The sequence below is a fragment of the Notolabrus celidotus genome, chromosome 1, assembly GCF_009762535.1.
Source record: "Notolabrus celidotus isolate fNotCel1 chromosome 1, fNotCel1.pri, whole genome shotgun sequence".
Classification (NCBI taxonomy): domain Eukaryota; kingdom Metazoa; phylum Chordata; class Actinopteri; order Labriformes; family Labridae; genus Notolabrus; species Notolabrus celidotus.
This window is the reverse complement of record NC_048272.1, coordinates 22,696,847-22,713,043: the sequence shown is the minus strand read 5'-3', so window position 1 is coordinate 22,713,043 and position 16,197 is coordinate 22,696,847. Positions and strand designations below refer to the sequence as shown.

Here is a 16,197-nt window from a genome sequence, read left to right as displayed (position 1 = left end):
TGCTGTGGCTCAGTGAGCAGTGAGACAGTCACCTCCAACATTCATGATCAGTGTTTCATTCAAATCACCAGAAGTCATCAGTGACCAACAGCTCTTTTTCCCCAGGAGAAGAAAAAACAAAGCAGTGGACAGTTGGGTGACCATGGAAACGACCCAGATTACACAGAATCCCCCAAATCAGAGTCCACAGAGAGCCAGCATGTCCTGTCTGACACCTCCACACAAACTGGCCCGTCAGTTCAAGACCGAGCAGTGAGAGTTGAAGTCACATGACATTTATTAACTAAAGAAGACTTCCCCTCACAAAAACGTTATTTATGACGCTTTGTTTTAACATTACATTAATTTTAATATTGAAACTTTTCCGTGTTTAAGCATTTAAGCCCACTAACACGCCTCACACGTCTTCATATCTATTGATTTAAGGGTGCACTCTGCTACACGTAGGGCTCTCTTTTAAGATCCTCTACATCTGCCTTATACTTCTTTGCTGTCAGGGCTACGAGACTCTAAAACATTATGTCAGCTGAGTCAGTGGTCTCTAAACGAACACTTTTATCATCAAAGTTTACTTGAATTAGACTTTTATTTTGAAAGAACTCTTTAAAAGGAAGCTGTTTGCCTTTTAGAGACCTTCAAAGGATTCCTCGTCTTTAAAATATTAAACGTTTCCTAATCTTTGATTTGTTTACGTTTTTAGGACCTGCTAGTTTTATTTTGCTGCTTTTGAGACTCAAATTTAGTGTATGAGGCAAAGTTGTGTTACTGATTATTAATGACTGTTTATTTACTGTATGTTGATTGAGAAATAATATTGTAAAGCATTGAAAAAAATTGTTATTGGATTTGGTTGTTCATCGGCTCTTTCAGATCCTTTTTAAAGAAGAGGTTTCGAGTCACTGTCTCTTTAAGACAAGTGGGTGGATCAGTGGAGGCTCGACTAGCTTTGGAGTCCGTTCTTTTTACCCGGTCTGTCTTGTTGTATTGTTTTTTTAGTTTGGAATCCAACATCATTTTCAAATATGTGGTTTTGTGACACTTTTAGAATAAAGTTGTTGGAGTGGATGTCACGGTCTCTTTAAGATAAGTAGGTTGAGTCAGTGGAGGCTCGACTAGCCTTTGAGTCTTGTTTTTTTCCCTGTCTTCCAGCTAGCTTGCAGTTTTGTCAGCCACAGTTAGCTTTGGTTTGATTGGTGACTATATAAAGCATTTATGTAAACTACATGCTTTTAAAATCCTGGAAAATATGCTGTTATAAAAAAACTTCAAAGCTCCTGTGAGGAAACTTCTGTTTGTGTTGTTTTGGAGCCCCTTGTGGACAAAGTGATACCTTGTCTTTGCCGAGATTGTCCTGTGCATGTGTAAGTTTTATTCCTTAGATAAAGATAAATAAATATTATGATAATATTATAACCTGCTAAAACTCTTTATAGAGGCTTTAAATCTAAAATACATGAATGTGGGTATCATTTGTAGACAGAGAGCTACATTATTAGCTCTTTGCATGATATCAAACTGTCCTTGTTTATGTTTTTTGTTCCATGTTAAGTAACCTACTCCTTTTACATTTTTAAGCTGTCAATGTCTTGTGGATTCTCCAGTAGAAAACAGAAAACTCTAATATTCAGTATCAGACGTGCCGTTACGCTACCAGAGGACACCTGAAGGCTGGAAATTTGAGCTACCATACATAAGACGTGAACAGAAGAAGAAGAAGAAGAAGAAGAGCCAGACTTCCACTGTGACAGACAGATGGACACAGAGAGCAGCGAGCATGTGGACGTCATGCAGGAAGTTGTCATGCATCATTAGTGCAGGATGAGGAGGTGAAGTTAAATGGCGGCGGAGGAGAAAGGAGAAGAGGACGAGCGTCCCAGAGCGGAGCAGAGAGGTTAGACTCACCCAGGCTGTTGTTCTCTTTATGCTTTTCTCTTGTAGCTGTTCTAACCGCACTGTAAATAACAACAACAACAACAACAGCAGAGAGAAGCGTTGACTGAAAGGAAGTCCCAGCGGAGCCACCTCCTTGGTCAAAGACATGTTCTGACCCGGCCAAAGGTTGCTTTGGTTACTTTGTGTTGACCAGGGAGATTAAAGGGGAAGGCATGCAGGGAGACGTGTAGGAGCTTATTATTAAGGGTTAGTGAAGGAGTGTGTGTGTGTGTGTGTGTGTGTGTGTGTGTGTGTGTGTGTGTGTGTGTGTGTGTGTGTGTGTGTCTCTGTATGTGTGTAATGTGTGTAAGTGTGTAAGTGGTATACTAGGGATGTAACGGTACCACCGAACACTGTTAAAATCGTAAGATATAAGAGCCGACTGAAATTAGTGAGATGAAAAATGTATCGCAAAACCTTTTTGAACAGCAGATGGCGCTCCTGACCGTCAGAATAACAGACAGCACAAAGGAGTCTTGGCAGCCAGCATGGTGGAGGCTTTGCAGTTAAGGAAGCACCGCCAGTGTTTCCCTTACATAGATGAAATCTGGGCGGCCTGTCGGAGGAGATTTGCAAAAGCTTTCAGCTTTTTTATTAATATGACATTGCCATCTGGTATCAAACTAGTCTAACGATTTCTTTCTCCCTCTACTCTTCATGCATTTGTCAAGAGTAGAGTCTGCACTCCTGAGTGAGAGAGAGAGACGTACAGGCAACAGCTCAACAATATAAGAGCTTATGCCTCCTCTGGGACGTTTATACTGTTTTAATTTACTCTTTAGCATCTCTTTGAAATATAAACATGTTTGTCGTCAAGCAGCAAAGCAACCGAGGCGTGTAAGACTAGGGTTGGGAATCGAAAACCGGATCCGACTTAAACCGGTTCTAATAGATAAATTTCATCAGAATTGTACACCTTAAATGTTATTGATTCTTCTTAATGATTCATTTCCCTACACGTCATGTCACGTCGCGGTATGTTGCATTACGTCACACACTCAGCGACGCAGAACATCCTTCAACCACGAGGAAACATGGAGAGGAAAGGCGTTTTTTCCTCTCCAATCAATGCAAAGAAGAGCTTCATAATATTTTCTTGAGGTAGTCTCCTCTCAGCATCGTGAAGCGTATCGTTACATCCCCAGTGTGTAAACATGTGTTCGTGCGTGCTCACCCTGCAGGGCGGCGAGCCTCTCGTTGGTGAAGTCGTTGTCGGCCTGCAGAGCTTCGATGCGAGCCTGGAGAACCTGCTCCTTCTCCTCCATCTCCTCGATCCGCAGCTCCAACTCCCTCTTTTCCGCCGCCCCCCGCGGGTCAGCTCCTCCTGCCGGCCCTCTGCCGCCTGGAGGAAGAGGAGGAGGAGACAAATAAAGAGTTTAGAGAGGAGGGGAGAGATTTAAATCGCAAGGAATAAAAGAGAAAAGAAAAGAGAGACAAGGAAGAACAGGAGAGCATAGAAGTGATAGAATAAAACTTTTACTAACATAACAATAAAGCGTGCAGAAGTACCATTACAGGAAGTTCCTCAGTGTCTGTGCCGTACCTTTATTTTGTCGGTGAGCTCTTTGATCTCGTTGACGGCGGCGTTGTACTTGTTGGCGAGCTCCCTCAGCTCCTCCTGGCCTCTCTCTGACATCTCCTTCAGGTGTGTGCACTCATCCTCCGTGTTACTGAGGGAGCGCTGCAGGGAAATAAAAACCATAAATCATTCAGGGTTCAAAAGCTCGATGTTTCAGAACTGTAACGATTGTAGCATGATACTCATGAGTGGCTTACCTCCACCTCCGACAGCTTCCTGACCACCTCAATCTTCTCCTGCAGGACTCTCCTCAGAGACTCCTTCGCCGTCGTCTCGTAGTTGTGTTTGTCTTCCTGAAGAGCCAGGAGCTCCTTACGGATCCCTTCCTCCGTCGAGGACTGTTGGAAGAGAAAAGGATTAAACATTTGAGTCTAGTTTTACATGTTTGCATCAGAAGAATTTGTTAGATTTTTAAAGAACTGTACCTTAGAGTAAGCCTGTAGCTGACTGCCCATCACCTCCAGTCTGGAGAGCAGACGGTCTTCATCAATCAGAGCTGGAGGAGAAACACTCAGTTTACTGGATGCACGGACAAACAGCGAAAAAAGAGGGGGGTTGATAAAATCTCTCATCTAGAGTTGGAAATGTGCATGATCGAAATGACATCACAGGACTTTGTGAAGCATTATTGTGAGCTCTACGACACAATTCCCGACTTAATGACTGCTTCAATCTGAAATGTACAGATACATTCGTTTTATATATGTATAGATGAAGTGTCTTTTTCAGGGGGGGTTGGAACGTAGTTAGGTTGAAGTGTAATGAACACATCAAATGACAGAGGTGGGAGCAGGAATACAAAACTATCTCATTAATCCTGAAATATTCATGCCAGATTGCTTCAAATTTATAGTAAAAATATGAGTGACAGAAAAATTAAATTACATAATTAACAAACCCATTGTTTTAATCAAGAGGTTTTTCTTCGTTATTTGGTTGAACACTGGCAGGACTTTATAATTTTATTTCATATTTTTAAATATTTTATTTTAATCTTCAGATTATTTTAATCTTTTATCTTTTGTTGTTTTTATTCTTCCACAATGCTTTATTTGATTTCATTTGTCTCACTCACATTTCTGTTTTTATTGTCTTTTAGTTTCTATTTGTGAAGCACTTTGTAACCCTTTTTGAAAAGTTCTTTACAAATAAAGATTACTATTATTGTTACTATCATTTTAATTCGAATTACATTTTTATTATTATTATGATTCTGTTAATATTATAGCAAATATTTTTATTTACATTGTTTTTCATATTATTTAATCATTATTGTTTTTTATATTATGATGATGTTTTTTTATTACTATTATTATTATTATTACTATTATTATTATTATTATTATTATTATTATTATTATTATCATCTTTATTTTTTTCTATTATTAGATTTTTCTAATATTTATCAAATAATTTTCTAATCAATTTTATTTCATTTTAAATTATTATTATATAAAACCAACGTGTAGAAAAAACAGTGTATGAGGGTTAAATGCAAACACAGTGCCTTAAAAGAAAAGGGACGGAAGTAGAACAAGGTAAGTAAAAAAAAGTAAGCAGAGTAGAGATCTGACGTAGCGTTCTCACAAAGCGCCGTCAGTATGCGGTACAATCCTGGAGGAACTGTCATTAATGTTTATGATCTCACCGAGGAAACGTTCACAGAGTGCACAGGACCGACCGACCGGATTAGACACATCAGTGCATCACTTGCTCTCTCCCTTCTTCTAGAGATGCAGGTATTTAAGCAGGAGTGCAGTGGCACAGGGAATCAGCATACAACCTTCATAGATTTTTTCCCCTCGTAAATATAACTTATTTAATATTAGTTACATGTAGTCTAGCACTGTTGACGATAACTGTCTTTAAAAAATAGATAATTAAAAAAAAAAAGGGGAAATGAAGAAGCTGCAACAAAAGAAGATTTAGTATCCAGCTAGCCAGCCACGTTTTAAGTAAAAAAAGTAATGTGATGTACAGCTCTCCCGCTTCTGATTCTGTGTTTGTCTCCTTGCAGATCACTCGTTGACGGGTTTCGCTGCACCTGGGAGCACCAAGTGAGTCTTCCAGGTGTATTTAAGAACCAGCAGCCGACCCCCTCTCTCTGTAATCCTTCTCAAGATGCTTCCCGTTGCATCATGGTTTCATTCAGCTGTCCCTGTAGTTTATATTTACTGACTCATACACCTCCTAATCCTTATGCAGTTTGACTAAATGGCACGTTCTTTCAAGACAACATTTTGCATTGTTTCGTTGACCGTGCATTTCCCTCCTTTTTGTCGTGTCTTGTGAGCCGGAACAGAGATTATAACGTGGTTGTACATGCTGATCATCAAATTACGTGATAGTGAAAGTAAAAGTAACATTGCACAAACAGCACCATGCACACAGGTGCAGCAGAAGGCATCAGTTTTACATCAGTATGTGTCTCTCTGTAAAGGTTAAAGTACGGTGACGTGTTTCCCACCTGCCAGCTGCTCTCTGAGGCCTCTTGGGTGTTGGCTAACAGACGCTGCAGGGTGGCTAGCTTCTGCTCCAACATCTGCTCTCTGTGTAAGGCCTCCTGGCGGAGAGAGAGGGAGGGAGAGGGGAGGATTCAGGAGAGAAGAGGGGGAGTTTTTAGTAACACAGAAAAACAGAAGTGAGCAACGATTAGCCTTTATTCTAAAATGCTGATTTGAAGCTACACAGCTCCTGAGAAGTCCACATTTAAAATATGTCAGAGCAGTTTCAATGTAGTTCCACAGAGAGGCCAGTAGGTGTCAGTGTCTTACCTGCAGATACTGGGAGAGCTGGAACAGTTCCTGAGAATACATGCTGGGAGTGTTGGCTGCAACCTTGAAAACACAACACACACCATGTTAACTTATTGACCGACTGATGTCTGGAGTTCACTCAGGCTCATGTTTGAGGTATAGAAAGATATCAAGTTCGAACACACGAAAGAGTGGGGCCAAAAAAGAGGCACAGGGATGAGTTTAAATCACACATGCATCCACAGTCAATTTAACACACACTCTTGTTTTATGTTGACCTGCACACATGCTCTGCAGGTGATCAAGAGAGAGATGGCCTGCAGGACCATAGACTGTATAAATAATGGACGTAGCCTCCGTGACGTCACCCATCTGTTTCTGAAGCGCTGTTTTGAAGCCAATCGTCTGCGGAACCATATTACTGCTGTCGAGGGATTGTGACGTAAAGAGGCGGGCTTTGAGCCTCCTAGCCAACAGCTATGTGTTCCCGCCTGTCAATCAAGTCAGCTGTGCCTCTCATTGGAAGACTCGTAATTTCAATATCTTTGAAATTGCTGCGTTATGAAAAAATTGTGCTTGCCGATCAAGAAATGAGCTATCCGGACGACACTTGCCTTTTGCATCAGGCTGTAAACATGTTTATTTCTGCTGTAAAGATCGTCTTTTTTTAATTGGTGTGTTTGTGGTTTCCTGTACTTCCGGAGCCAGCCTCAAGCGGATCCTAGATTAATTGCAGTTTTTTAGCACTTCTGCACTGGATTCATATTTTTAGACCAGAGGCTGCAGCTTGGAACTGACACACTGGGATCCTGTCCTCCCCTCTCTCTGCCTATCACTTACTTTAACTCTTCCTGTCCCATTAAAGTTACTAACCATAGACCTTTCTGGAGTCCCTGAGCTCCCTTGTCTCATAGGTTCCTCTGGATCTCTGCTGCTGTGGACGTTCCAGACTCCAGCTGCTACAACTACTACTATCTGTCTCACCACTATCATCTCTCACCACTATCATCTCTCTCTCTCTCTCTCTCTCTCTCTCTCTCTCTCTCTCTCTTTCATCTCCCTCTCTCTCTCTTCATCTCCTCTATCCCTCTCTCCAACACGGTCTCAGCAGATGTGTGTCTAACATGAGTCTGGTCCTGCTGGAGGTTTCTGCCTGTTAAAGGAAGTTCGTCCTTGCCACTGTCAGGCTGATTTATACTTCTGCGTTGAATCAACGGCGTACCCTACGCCGGGGGTCCGCGTAGCTCCCGTACCTACGCCGAGGCCTACGCATGTAGCTGACGTGCACCTCCTCCAAAATGTAACTCTCCGTAGAGCCGACGCGGACCTCAAGCCCTGTGATTGGTCCGCTCGGCGGCTTTGTCTTTGCTGCATTACAACACTTCCGGGATCCCGGACATCGGCCGCACATCGGCCGCACATCGGCCGCACATCGGCCGCACATCGGCCGCACATCGGCCGCACATCGGCCGCACATCGGCCGCACATCGGCCGCACATCGGCCGTGTATTTCATCTCCTCCTCTCTTTTCTTTATGTAATCATGTCTGTATGATAAACAGCAACATGTATCAGCTGTAGATTAACATAACACGCTCTGAATCACTGTGGAAAAGTAAACAGAGATCGTAGCGGGACCGGAAGCAGGCGGCCGGCTATCAGAGAGACCACACTGCCCTCATGCGTTCGGCGGAGAATTGCTGCGCGACACGGACACGTCGATGCTCAAGTATGTGGGGCTCATGTCCGCGTCAGCTCCTGCTGCGTAGGGGAGACGCAGAAGTATAAATCAGCCTTAACTTGCTAAATGCTGCAAAGTGCTCTGCTCATGGTGGATTAAGATGAGATCAGACTGAGTCCTGTCTGTAAGATGGGACTGGATCTTATCCGGTCTTGTACATATGCATATATAGAACGTAGAGTACAGACTAGACCAACGTAGAGTACAGACTAGATCAGCTCTGTTTGGAAGAGGTCTGAGGATAACGTTTGTTGTGATTTGGTGCTTTATAAATAAAGATTGATTGATGAACTCAAATCTTGATGGGAGTGATTTTGGTCTCCTTAAAGTTTTTCAGTCTTTTAGTTTATAAGCGACGAGCATAAGAAGTTAGAGTCAGTGATCTGTAAAAGTTGCTGTAGTTGTATTTTTCAGCTGAGCTTTGAATGAAGACTTGAGCAGGACGGACACTTTGACATTCACTATTCTTAAATCCTGACTCAGCTGTTTCAAAAACCACAAATTCAGACGGATATTATTTAAACACTGTACACACTCCTCCTCGTGTCGCTGGTGTCAGAGCTGCTCATTCGAAACGCCTAATGGTGGTAAAAGCAGGTGTATCATGACCCACGTTTTCATCACTACAACTCAAACCACAGCTGTCGCACGTGTGGTCTCGTAAAAACAAACACACACACACTTTGCATTAAGTGGATTTAAATGTGCTCTTCACTGTGAAAGTGAGTGTGTGTCTGTGCATGTTATTCAAAGTGTTTAAGTCTGCAGAGCCCCAGGAGGTTCAAGCATCCGTCTACGGGACAGTTAATTATGTAAGACGAATGGTTCAAATCTAATCACAGCTAGTCCCTGACACACACAGACAGACAGACAGACAGACAGACAGACAGACAGACAGACAGACAGACACACAGACACACAGACACACAGACACACACACACACACACACACACACACACACACACACACACACACACACAGAGCATCAGCCTACATTCCTCACACAGGTTACACTGAGGCTCTGTTGTTCTCACTGCAGGGTGAGGCTGCAGAGAAAGCTCATCTGCTGCATTAGTGGAGCTTTATGGTTTATTAGTCATTTTGGTCTCACAGCTGCAGCTAAACACGACTCCGATAGTCGACTCGTTATTGATTATTGCAACAAATAATCCACTAATCAGATAATTTGACTCCTTTAAACTCTGAAGATCTCATAAAAATCTGACCCTGAGCCTTATTTTTGTCTTCAAACATAACTTGTGTCGATGTAAGACGGGTGATTTGGCTTTAACGTGATGCCTTGTTACTACAGTGACATGGGGAGAGTTTGCTCTGATGGTTAATGGTAACAGAGGAGGAAGAAAAAGACAAAAGGTGCATTTCAACCAAGAGTTCCTGGGTCTTCTAGCCCCCGGAACTAAAAGGTTCCTGTGCCCCCATTGTTGTCTGTGTTTTGAAACCCAAGGAGATTGTGCAAATCAGTCCAGTGACGTATGGAGGGAAAAAAAAGTAAATGCACTACACCACCAGACCAGTAGAGGGCAGTAAAACAAAGACGAATGCCATTCATCACAGATGACACCATAGAAGCAGATGGACAGGCAGGTATCATTATGAGCAACACAACAGTTAGCCTGTTAGCATGAAGAGACTCAGCTGGCGCTGGTTTAGATGGTGCTATATTTCATCACAGATGGATTCACTGAATCAACACGTGAGAGAAGATAAGACGTTTCAACACAACTTAAAATCCTTTTAACTCAAAAGGCTGTGGCAGAGATCCGCCAGTGTTTTGGTTTAAACAGCGACCCTGTTAACTGGAGACTGTCAGCCGGATGCATCCCTCATAAACATCTTTAGACGATCATTAAATATCTGATGAGGATATTTTTGAAATTTTAATAAAAACTAAACTAGTTTGCATTCCCAGGAACTCCCTCTGTGTTTCAACAGCTGTGTAAACTCCACAAACACTGACACATTCAGCTGAAGGTCTCCAGTTTACAGGGTCACTTTTAAAACCATAACACCGGGAGAGACGCATTGATGTTGGGTCTTTGTTAAGAATACAACATAGAATACGGTCTAGACCTGCTCTGTTTGCAAAGGGTCTTCGGATAACGTTGTTGTCATTTGGCGATATACAAATAAAGATTGATTGATGTTTTGTTATTTGACATAAAACCACAAGAAATACTTAAATTTCTAGATACTTCTACATAGGGTAGAATTAACCTCAATGCTGTAAACTTGGAGTTGTTGCATTATAAATGTATTCATTCTTAAATATTGAACCCCACATTAATAAACTTTAAACCTCGAACACAGCAGTGCAACATTTTAGAAGCACCCGAGCTTCCCTCTCAGAGAATGACAGAAAATGACGATGAATAGAAAAGGGATTTACGGAGCATTTATCTTCTCTGCAGCACACAATTAAAACAGGATTTAATTTGCGTTGGACTTTAAATAGTTTTAAGACTCTTAACGAAACAATGCGCTCGGAGGCAGCGGTGGTGGGAAAAACACCTTGCCCCCTGATCCACATGAAAGACTTCTGCAGAGCAGCAGCAGAAACTGGCAGCAATCCCTGCATTCCTCAATCAGCTGACTACTCCACTCTGTGTGAGAGTGTGTGAATGTGCGTATGTGTGTGGGAAAACTACCTAACACACACACACAGCTCTGTTACTGAGGAGTACGCATCCACGTAAATCTATGTCACAGACAAAACATTCAGCACACGGGACAGGACGACGGTGACACACATTCCTGTTCTTACCTTGTCTACAGGTAGAGGTAACGGCGCCTGGATGACACTGAAAGAAAAGGAGAGGAGAAAACAGTTTGTCACCATGGAAACAGGAGAGAGGGATGACACTCGGAGTAACCACGGCGACAAAGAGGAGAAAGAGCAGTTCTTGAAGGTCTTGTGACTCTTGATTTTCAGCTCATTGTGAAACGAAAACCTCGACTCAGCAAGTTCACGTCATCCCACAGAGAATCTGATCTGCTTTTTCTATCAGTCCACCTTTCTTCAGTGTGTTCATCTGTTTCTTATCTTTCAATGGACTAGATTCATGAGTTTACTGAGCATCTTTCTCTTTATCGTACACTATACAGTCAACCCTTCAACATGAGTCTGGTTTCCTGATCAATTGAGTAGTTCAAAAGGTGAAACATTACGATCAAAAACCATGATGTTATGCTCAATGTTATATCTTAAAACACTCTGGGATTCGCCCATAATTACACAACTTATCAACACCTGATGCGCGTATGTGTGTGTATGTGTGAGGGTGTTTTCTTTGCCCTTGTCATAATGTTGTTGATATCTGGTGTGAATTCCCTTGCAGCTGAAATGCACAGTCCAAATAAACCTGCTTTACCATGCCTAATGATTAATCCTAAACCACCAACACCAGCTCGGCCTCACACCGAGGTGAACACAACCTGCCATGACCCCTCTGCCATGTTGTACTGTATCTCAACACAAGGTTTGTTTGATCCAGCATTTACCTGGAAACAGTCAGGGTTCAGGAATGAAGGTAAACTCCCCTCTGGAGAAAGAACAACTCAACTCTGTTAATGAGAGAGAAACAGCTCCAACAACGACTCAACCTTTCCTCTCTAAATATTCATCACACAACAACCCACACGTTCAGAAATACTACACTGGGACATGGTGACAATACAGCAGGATGATATTTCTTATTATCCAGTGAGAAGTAGCAGAGGACATTTCTTTCCATGTGTTCAAAACAAGCAACAAATTTCGGTTGCGAAAATTGAAGCCAATGCAGAAGTGTTAAAAAACTGCAGTTCCTCGAGCATCCACTAGAGGCTGGCTCTGGAAGTACAAGAAACCACATACACACCCATTCAAAGAAGACGATCTTTACAGCAGAAATAAACATGTTTACAGCCTGGTTCAAAAACAGTTTAGGTATGAACAGCTCATTTCTCTATCAGGGTGTATTTTTTCATAACTAATTATTTTTGAACATATTAAACTTACAAGTTTTGCCCAAATAAGGGCGTGGCTGACTTGATTGACTGGCGGGAACACTGTAGCTGTTATCGAGAAGGCTAAAGGCCCGCCTCTTTACCTCACACTAGCTCAACAGAAGTTTGGTTGAGTTCAACATTTCCAATCGCAGACGATTGGCTTCAAAACAGGGCTTCAGGAGCAGATGGGGGACGTCACGGATGCTTGGGTAGGGTAATGATTTTCGAATATTTGAATATTCGTTCACTTTGTAAAAATTTAAGAGTTACTTCAGATATTTCATCATTTTAAAAGTACAATTATTTAACGTTTTCACCCGTGCCTGGTTGCAGTACGGTATACCCGCCAGACGGTGGCTATAGAGCATCTTAAAGCTGTTTGCTAACCGCATTAGCGAACAAAAGAAGAAGAATGCTAACTGCATTAAATAGCAAAAGAAGAAAACATTTGCGACAGTCACTGCGATTATCGCGGGGGGATTATTTGAATAATCTTCGAATAGATGCCAATGATTATCGAAAAGTATCTTGGCTTGAAATGCCCATCCCTAACGGATACTACGTCCATAATTTTTATACAGTCTATGGTGCAAACTAAAACTGTGATGCGATTATAAGGCTTGGTTTCATCTCTTGAAAGTTTCTCTGGGAGTTAAGTTCCCAACATTTGCACAATAACAAAGCCTTTTTTAGGTTTTAATGATGAAACCAGATTGAGTAAAACCCTTGTTTGAGAACAGCAAGCTTTAACAGATACTGAAGGATGATTTAAAAACAGCTGCTTTGATTTTTTATTTTTAACTTAAAGCTAGGGTTGGTAGTCTTGGAAAACCAGCATGAATTTGAATGTAGCATTTCCTCAGGACTCCGTCTAACCCCTCCCCTCCTCCCTCGGAGCTCCTCCAAAACGAGTATGACAAAAAGTGTATCTAAATCTGATTACCAACCCCAGCTTTAAGTCAACTTGATTATTAGAAAATGATAAGTTTCTAATGGAAAACAAAAGAGAAACATTTGTTGTTGCTAAAGATGCACCAGTTTTTATTTATGAACGATAAGAGACAAAGGTTTGAAGGAGGGCAATAAAAGAGGGAGCGGGGATCTCTGCGTTGAACTTGAAGCCGAAGCTCAGCTGAGGTGAGGGAATTTTATTAAAGGCTCCTCAAAGTGAAACCGTTTATCTTAAAGGACTTTCGAACATTTTGTCCCCCCAGATCAGGCCCTCTGCAGAGATCAGACTCTCTGCCGCTGCTGTTCTCCTTCAGTGTGACAAACGACTTCTAAAGAGCAACATCATCCATCAGAGCAAACACCAGAGGCTTCGTGAGTTCACTCTGCTGAGCTCAGTGTTTTCATATCAGAGCTGCATCTCATCCAGCTCTGCAGAGCGTCCAAGTCTCCTCTTATGAATGACATCTTACAGACAAGGCTGCCTCGTGTCGAACAAGACTCAAATCCTAAAACAAACGCATTTACATCATCGTTTTCAGCACTGGACTCGGTCTGATGGACGCTGAAGGTTGTACTTCCTCAGACGCCGTCTGTCCTCACTGACTCCATGTGGCTGCATTCGTTCAGTCACAGCAGTCTGTTATGCTTCATTTTCATCCCTCACTGAGCTTAATGTTGATTTATTTATAGTCGCTGCCAGCAGCAGCTCTGTCACTCACACTGCATCATCAGAGCAGGTTCACAAGTTCATTAATTAAATAGTCCTTTCTCGAAGCGGGCATATGACGACCTGTAATCCAGAGCTTTGCATAATCTCAACTCATCAGCTCGGGGCGACACTGATCGTCATAATTTCAATTTCAACACAAAACATCTGAAGATCTGATGCTAGCAGTTAGTCCATGAGAGGGACCACAGCAGCTTTATATCAAGTATACAGACTGCTGTAAGCTTGTTCTGCTACGAAAAAGCTGCAACACTGACCACTTCAGACTTCTCCGCTAGTTTCATCTTCATCACAGTAATCAACAAACTGTAAGTTTCCCTATAGGTCAACAGACATTTGTGTTGGATTACAATGCAACACATACACATACCATAAGGTCCAATGTTAAAATGAACATTTTTAACAGGCGAATTTAAGATATTTACAGTGTGGTTAAAACATGGTTTTGGTCCATGTGGTTCATTTCTTTAGAAGTAGCACGGAGCAGGATCACCGGACAGCTGGAGTCATGTGACCAAGGTTTTACCGTGGTAATCACTGAAGCAGTCAAGGATTCAGTCCTCCTCTCCTCATCCATGTTGTCTTTCTGGTCCTCTGAAAACCTCTGACCTGTTGACTCCAGGCCTGGCTCCGCTCATCATGACGGTTTGTTGTTGTAGTAAAGTGAAATACGATCTGGTGATATTACAGAGTGTTTTATTCTGAAAATTAACCGGATGTTTTCATTTTGTTTTGGTGCCTGACTTCCTGTCCCGCTCCATCTGCTTTGTTGAGATTGATGTGTCGTGCTCCGGCATCCGGCAAAAATAGAAGTCTTGTGTTTCTGATCCGGCGGGCTCCGACCTGCCGGATCACAGACACAGCCGGAACGCAACGGAGCGGATCCAGTGGAAGTTAACACATTGACTAGAATAGAACCTATCAGATCCAGTGCTGTGACAGATCAGAGACAGACTGGACATGGATCTGGTGGAATTTGCCTGTAAATCCTGAATTTAAATGATACATTATGTCAGCTGCCGCCAGTCATTTAAGGTGTCAGCTCAGATATCAGTGTTTTAACTCGTAGCTAAGCTGTTTGAGTTGCTTCTTTTTATTTCACTATCTCGTGGATGTAACTCTGACCAGGAAAAGCTGCGTGTCCCTGGGTCTGGCTTGGCTCATGAGGTTGACCGAGCTGCTCGCTGGCTGCAGGCTGGCAGCGTGGTTAACGTGCCGTTTTAAAGGTGACAGAAATTACAGGCTGTGGAGGAAAAACTCCGGGGCATCCTCATGTCTTTGGAGTTTAAATCAATGACTGGATTCTCTCCTGGTCTATTTTGGCATCAGACGGTGCCTTGAAAACTGAGCGGTAGCAGGTGTCTCACAACGGGCCTTGAACAAACCGCTCATTTCCAGTCATCATCAAACAGCTGATACAAAGAAAAGACCAGCACCGCTCCAGAATTACACTTTAATAAAGACTGGAAAAAATCCACTGTTACATGACCTAAATTTACTGCTCTCAACAACAGCTCATAAGGACATCAAGTCTGCACACACAGACACACTCTCACACACACACAAATTGCAGTGGTTCCACAGGATTCAGTCATCCACACCAGACCTGGATGAGTGTGTTTGCATGCGCTCCAGCAGACACCGAGGATGGAAAACACTGGCTCTACTTTCCATCGGTGCCCCGCTCTGATATTTCCATAACTGAGCAGGTTTCAGCATCAGAACACGACTCTGACCCGCCGTGGACTCTTGCAGCTGTGATGGGGAAACATTCTGACTCGTCCTTTACAGAAAGGCCTTCACGACAAATCCAAGGGGTGAACAGGAAACTGTCTCACAATGACGGAGTTTGTTTGCATGAAGACATGTTTGTTTTTCTCATACAGGCTATTGGAAATCAATGCTGGTGCTGAAACGATACGTGGGTCAGTTGACAAGTCAACGTACAGAAAAACAGCTGATCAATGACTAACTTTCTAAACCTGATGACTTTCTGAGACAAAAGGTAAAGATAGTGCTTTATTATGTCAAAAAAAGACTTCTCTCTCTCTTCCAGGAAACACTTAAGTTAATTTATGATGTGAAATAAGTGTCTGTACCTCTGCCTGCTCCTCTACATTTGTACGATATAAAGAAAGTATCGTATTTGCAGGTATTTTGAAATCGGATTGGACAGTTTCTTTGTTGTTTCGTGTTAAATGAGGGGTTAACACAAGTAATGCAAACACATAAATATGGTCAGAAATATAGGAAGACTTTGAAATATATAGACAAACTAAGGCAATATGACCATCTTAATTGCATTGGAATCATCTAAAGTCAGGGTCCGGGAGGCAGACACCCGCCCTCTCTTTCTTTACTTCTTTCTCTTTTTTCATTTTATTCCCTCTTACTTTCTTATTTCTCTCTTCATTATTTCCCTTTTCCTTTCATTCCATTCTTTCTTTCCATGTTCTTCATCCTTTATGTCTCCTTTCTCATCCCATCTTTTCTCTCTGTCATT

At 42.3% G+C, this 16,197-nt stretch overlaps 1 protein-coding gene across 1 annotated transcript in view; it reads right to left on the bottom strand.

Moving 5' to 3' along the window:
- The window catches only part of slmapa (sarcolemma associated protein a), an 86,499-nt gene that overhangs the window by 27,661 nt on the left and 42,641 nt on the right, over positions 1-16,197 (bottom strand). Inside the window, 10 exon segments of the mRNA XM_034695588.1 lie at positions 1,903-1,923; positions 1,926-1,952; positions 3,107-3,244; positions 3,247-3,274; positions 3,476-3,613; positions 3,709-3,849; positions 3,937-4,008; positions 5,979-6,074; positions 6,286-6,348; positions 10,791-10,827. Coding sequence (XP_034551479.1) covers positions 1,903-1,923; positions 1,926-1,952; positions 3,107-3,244; positions 3,247-3,274; positions 3,476-3,613; positions 3,709-3,849; positions 3,937-4,008; positions 5,979-6,074; positions 6,286-6,348; positions 10,791-10,827 — 761 coding nt within the window.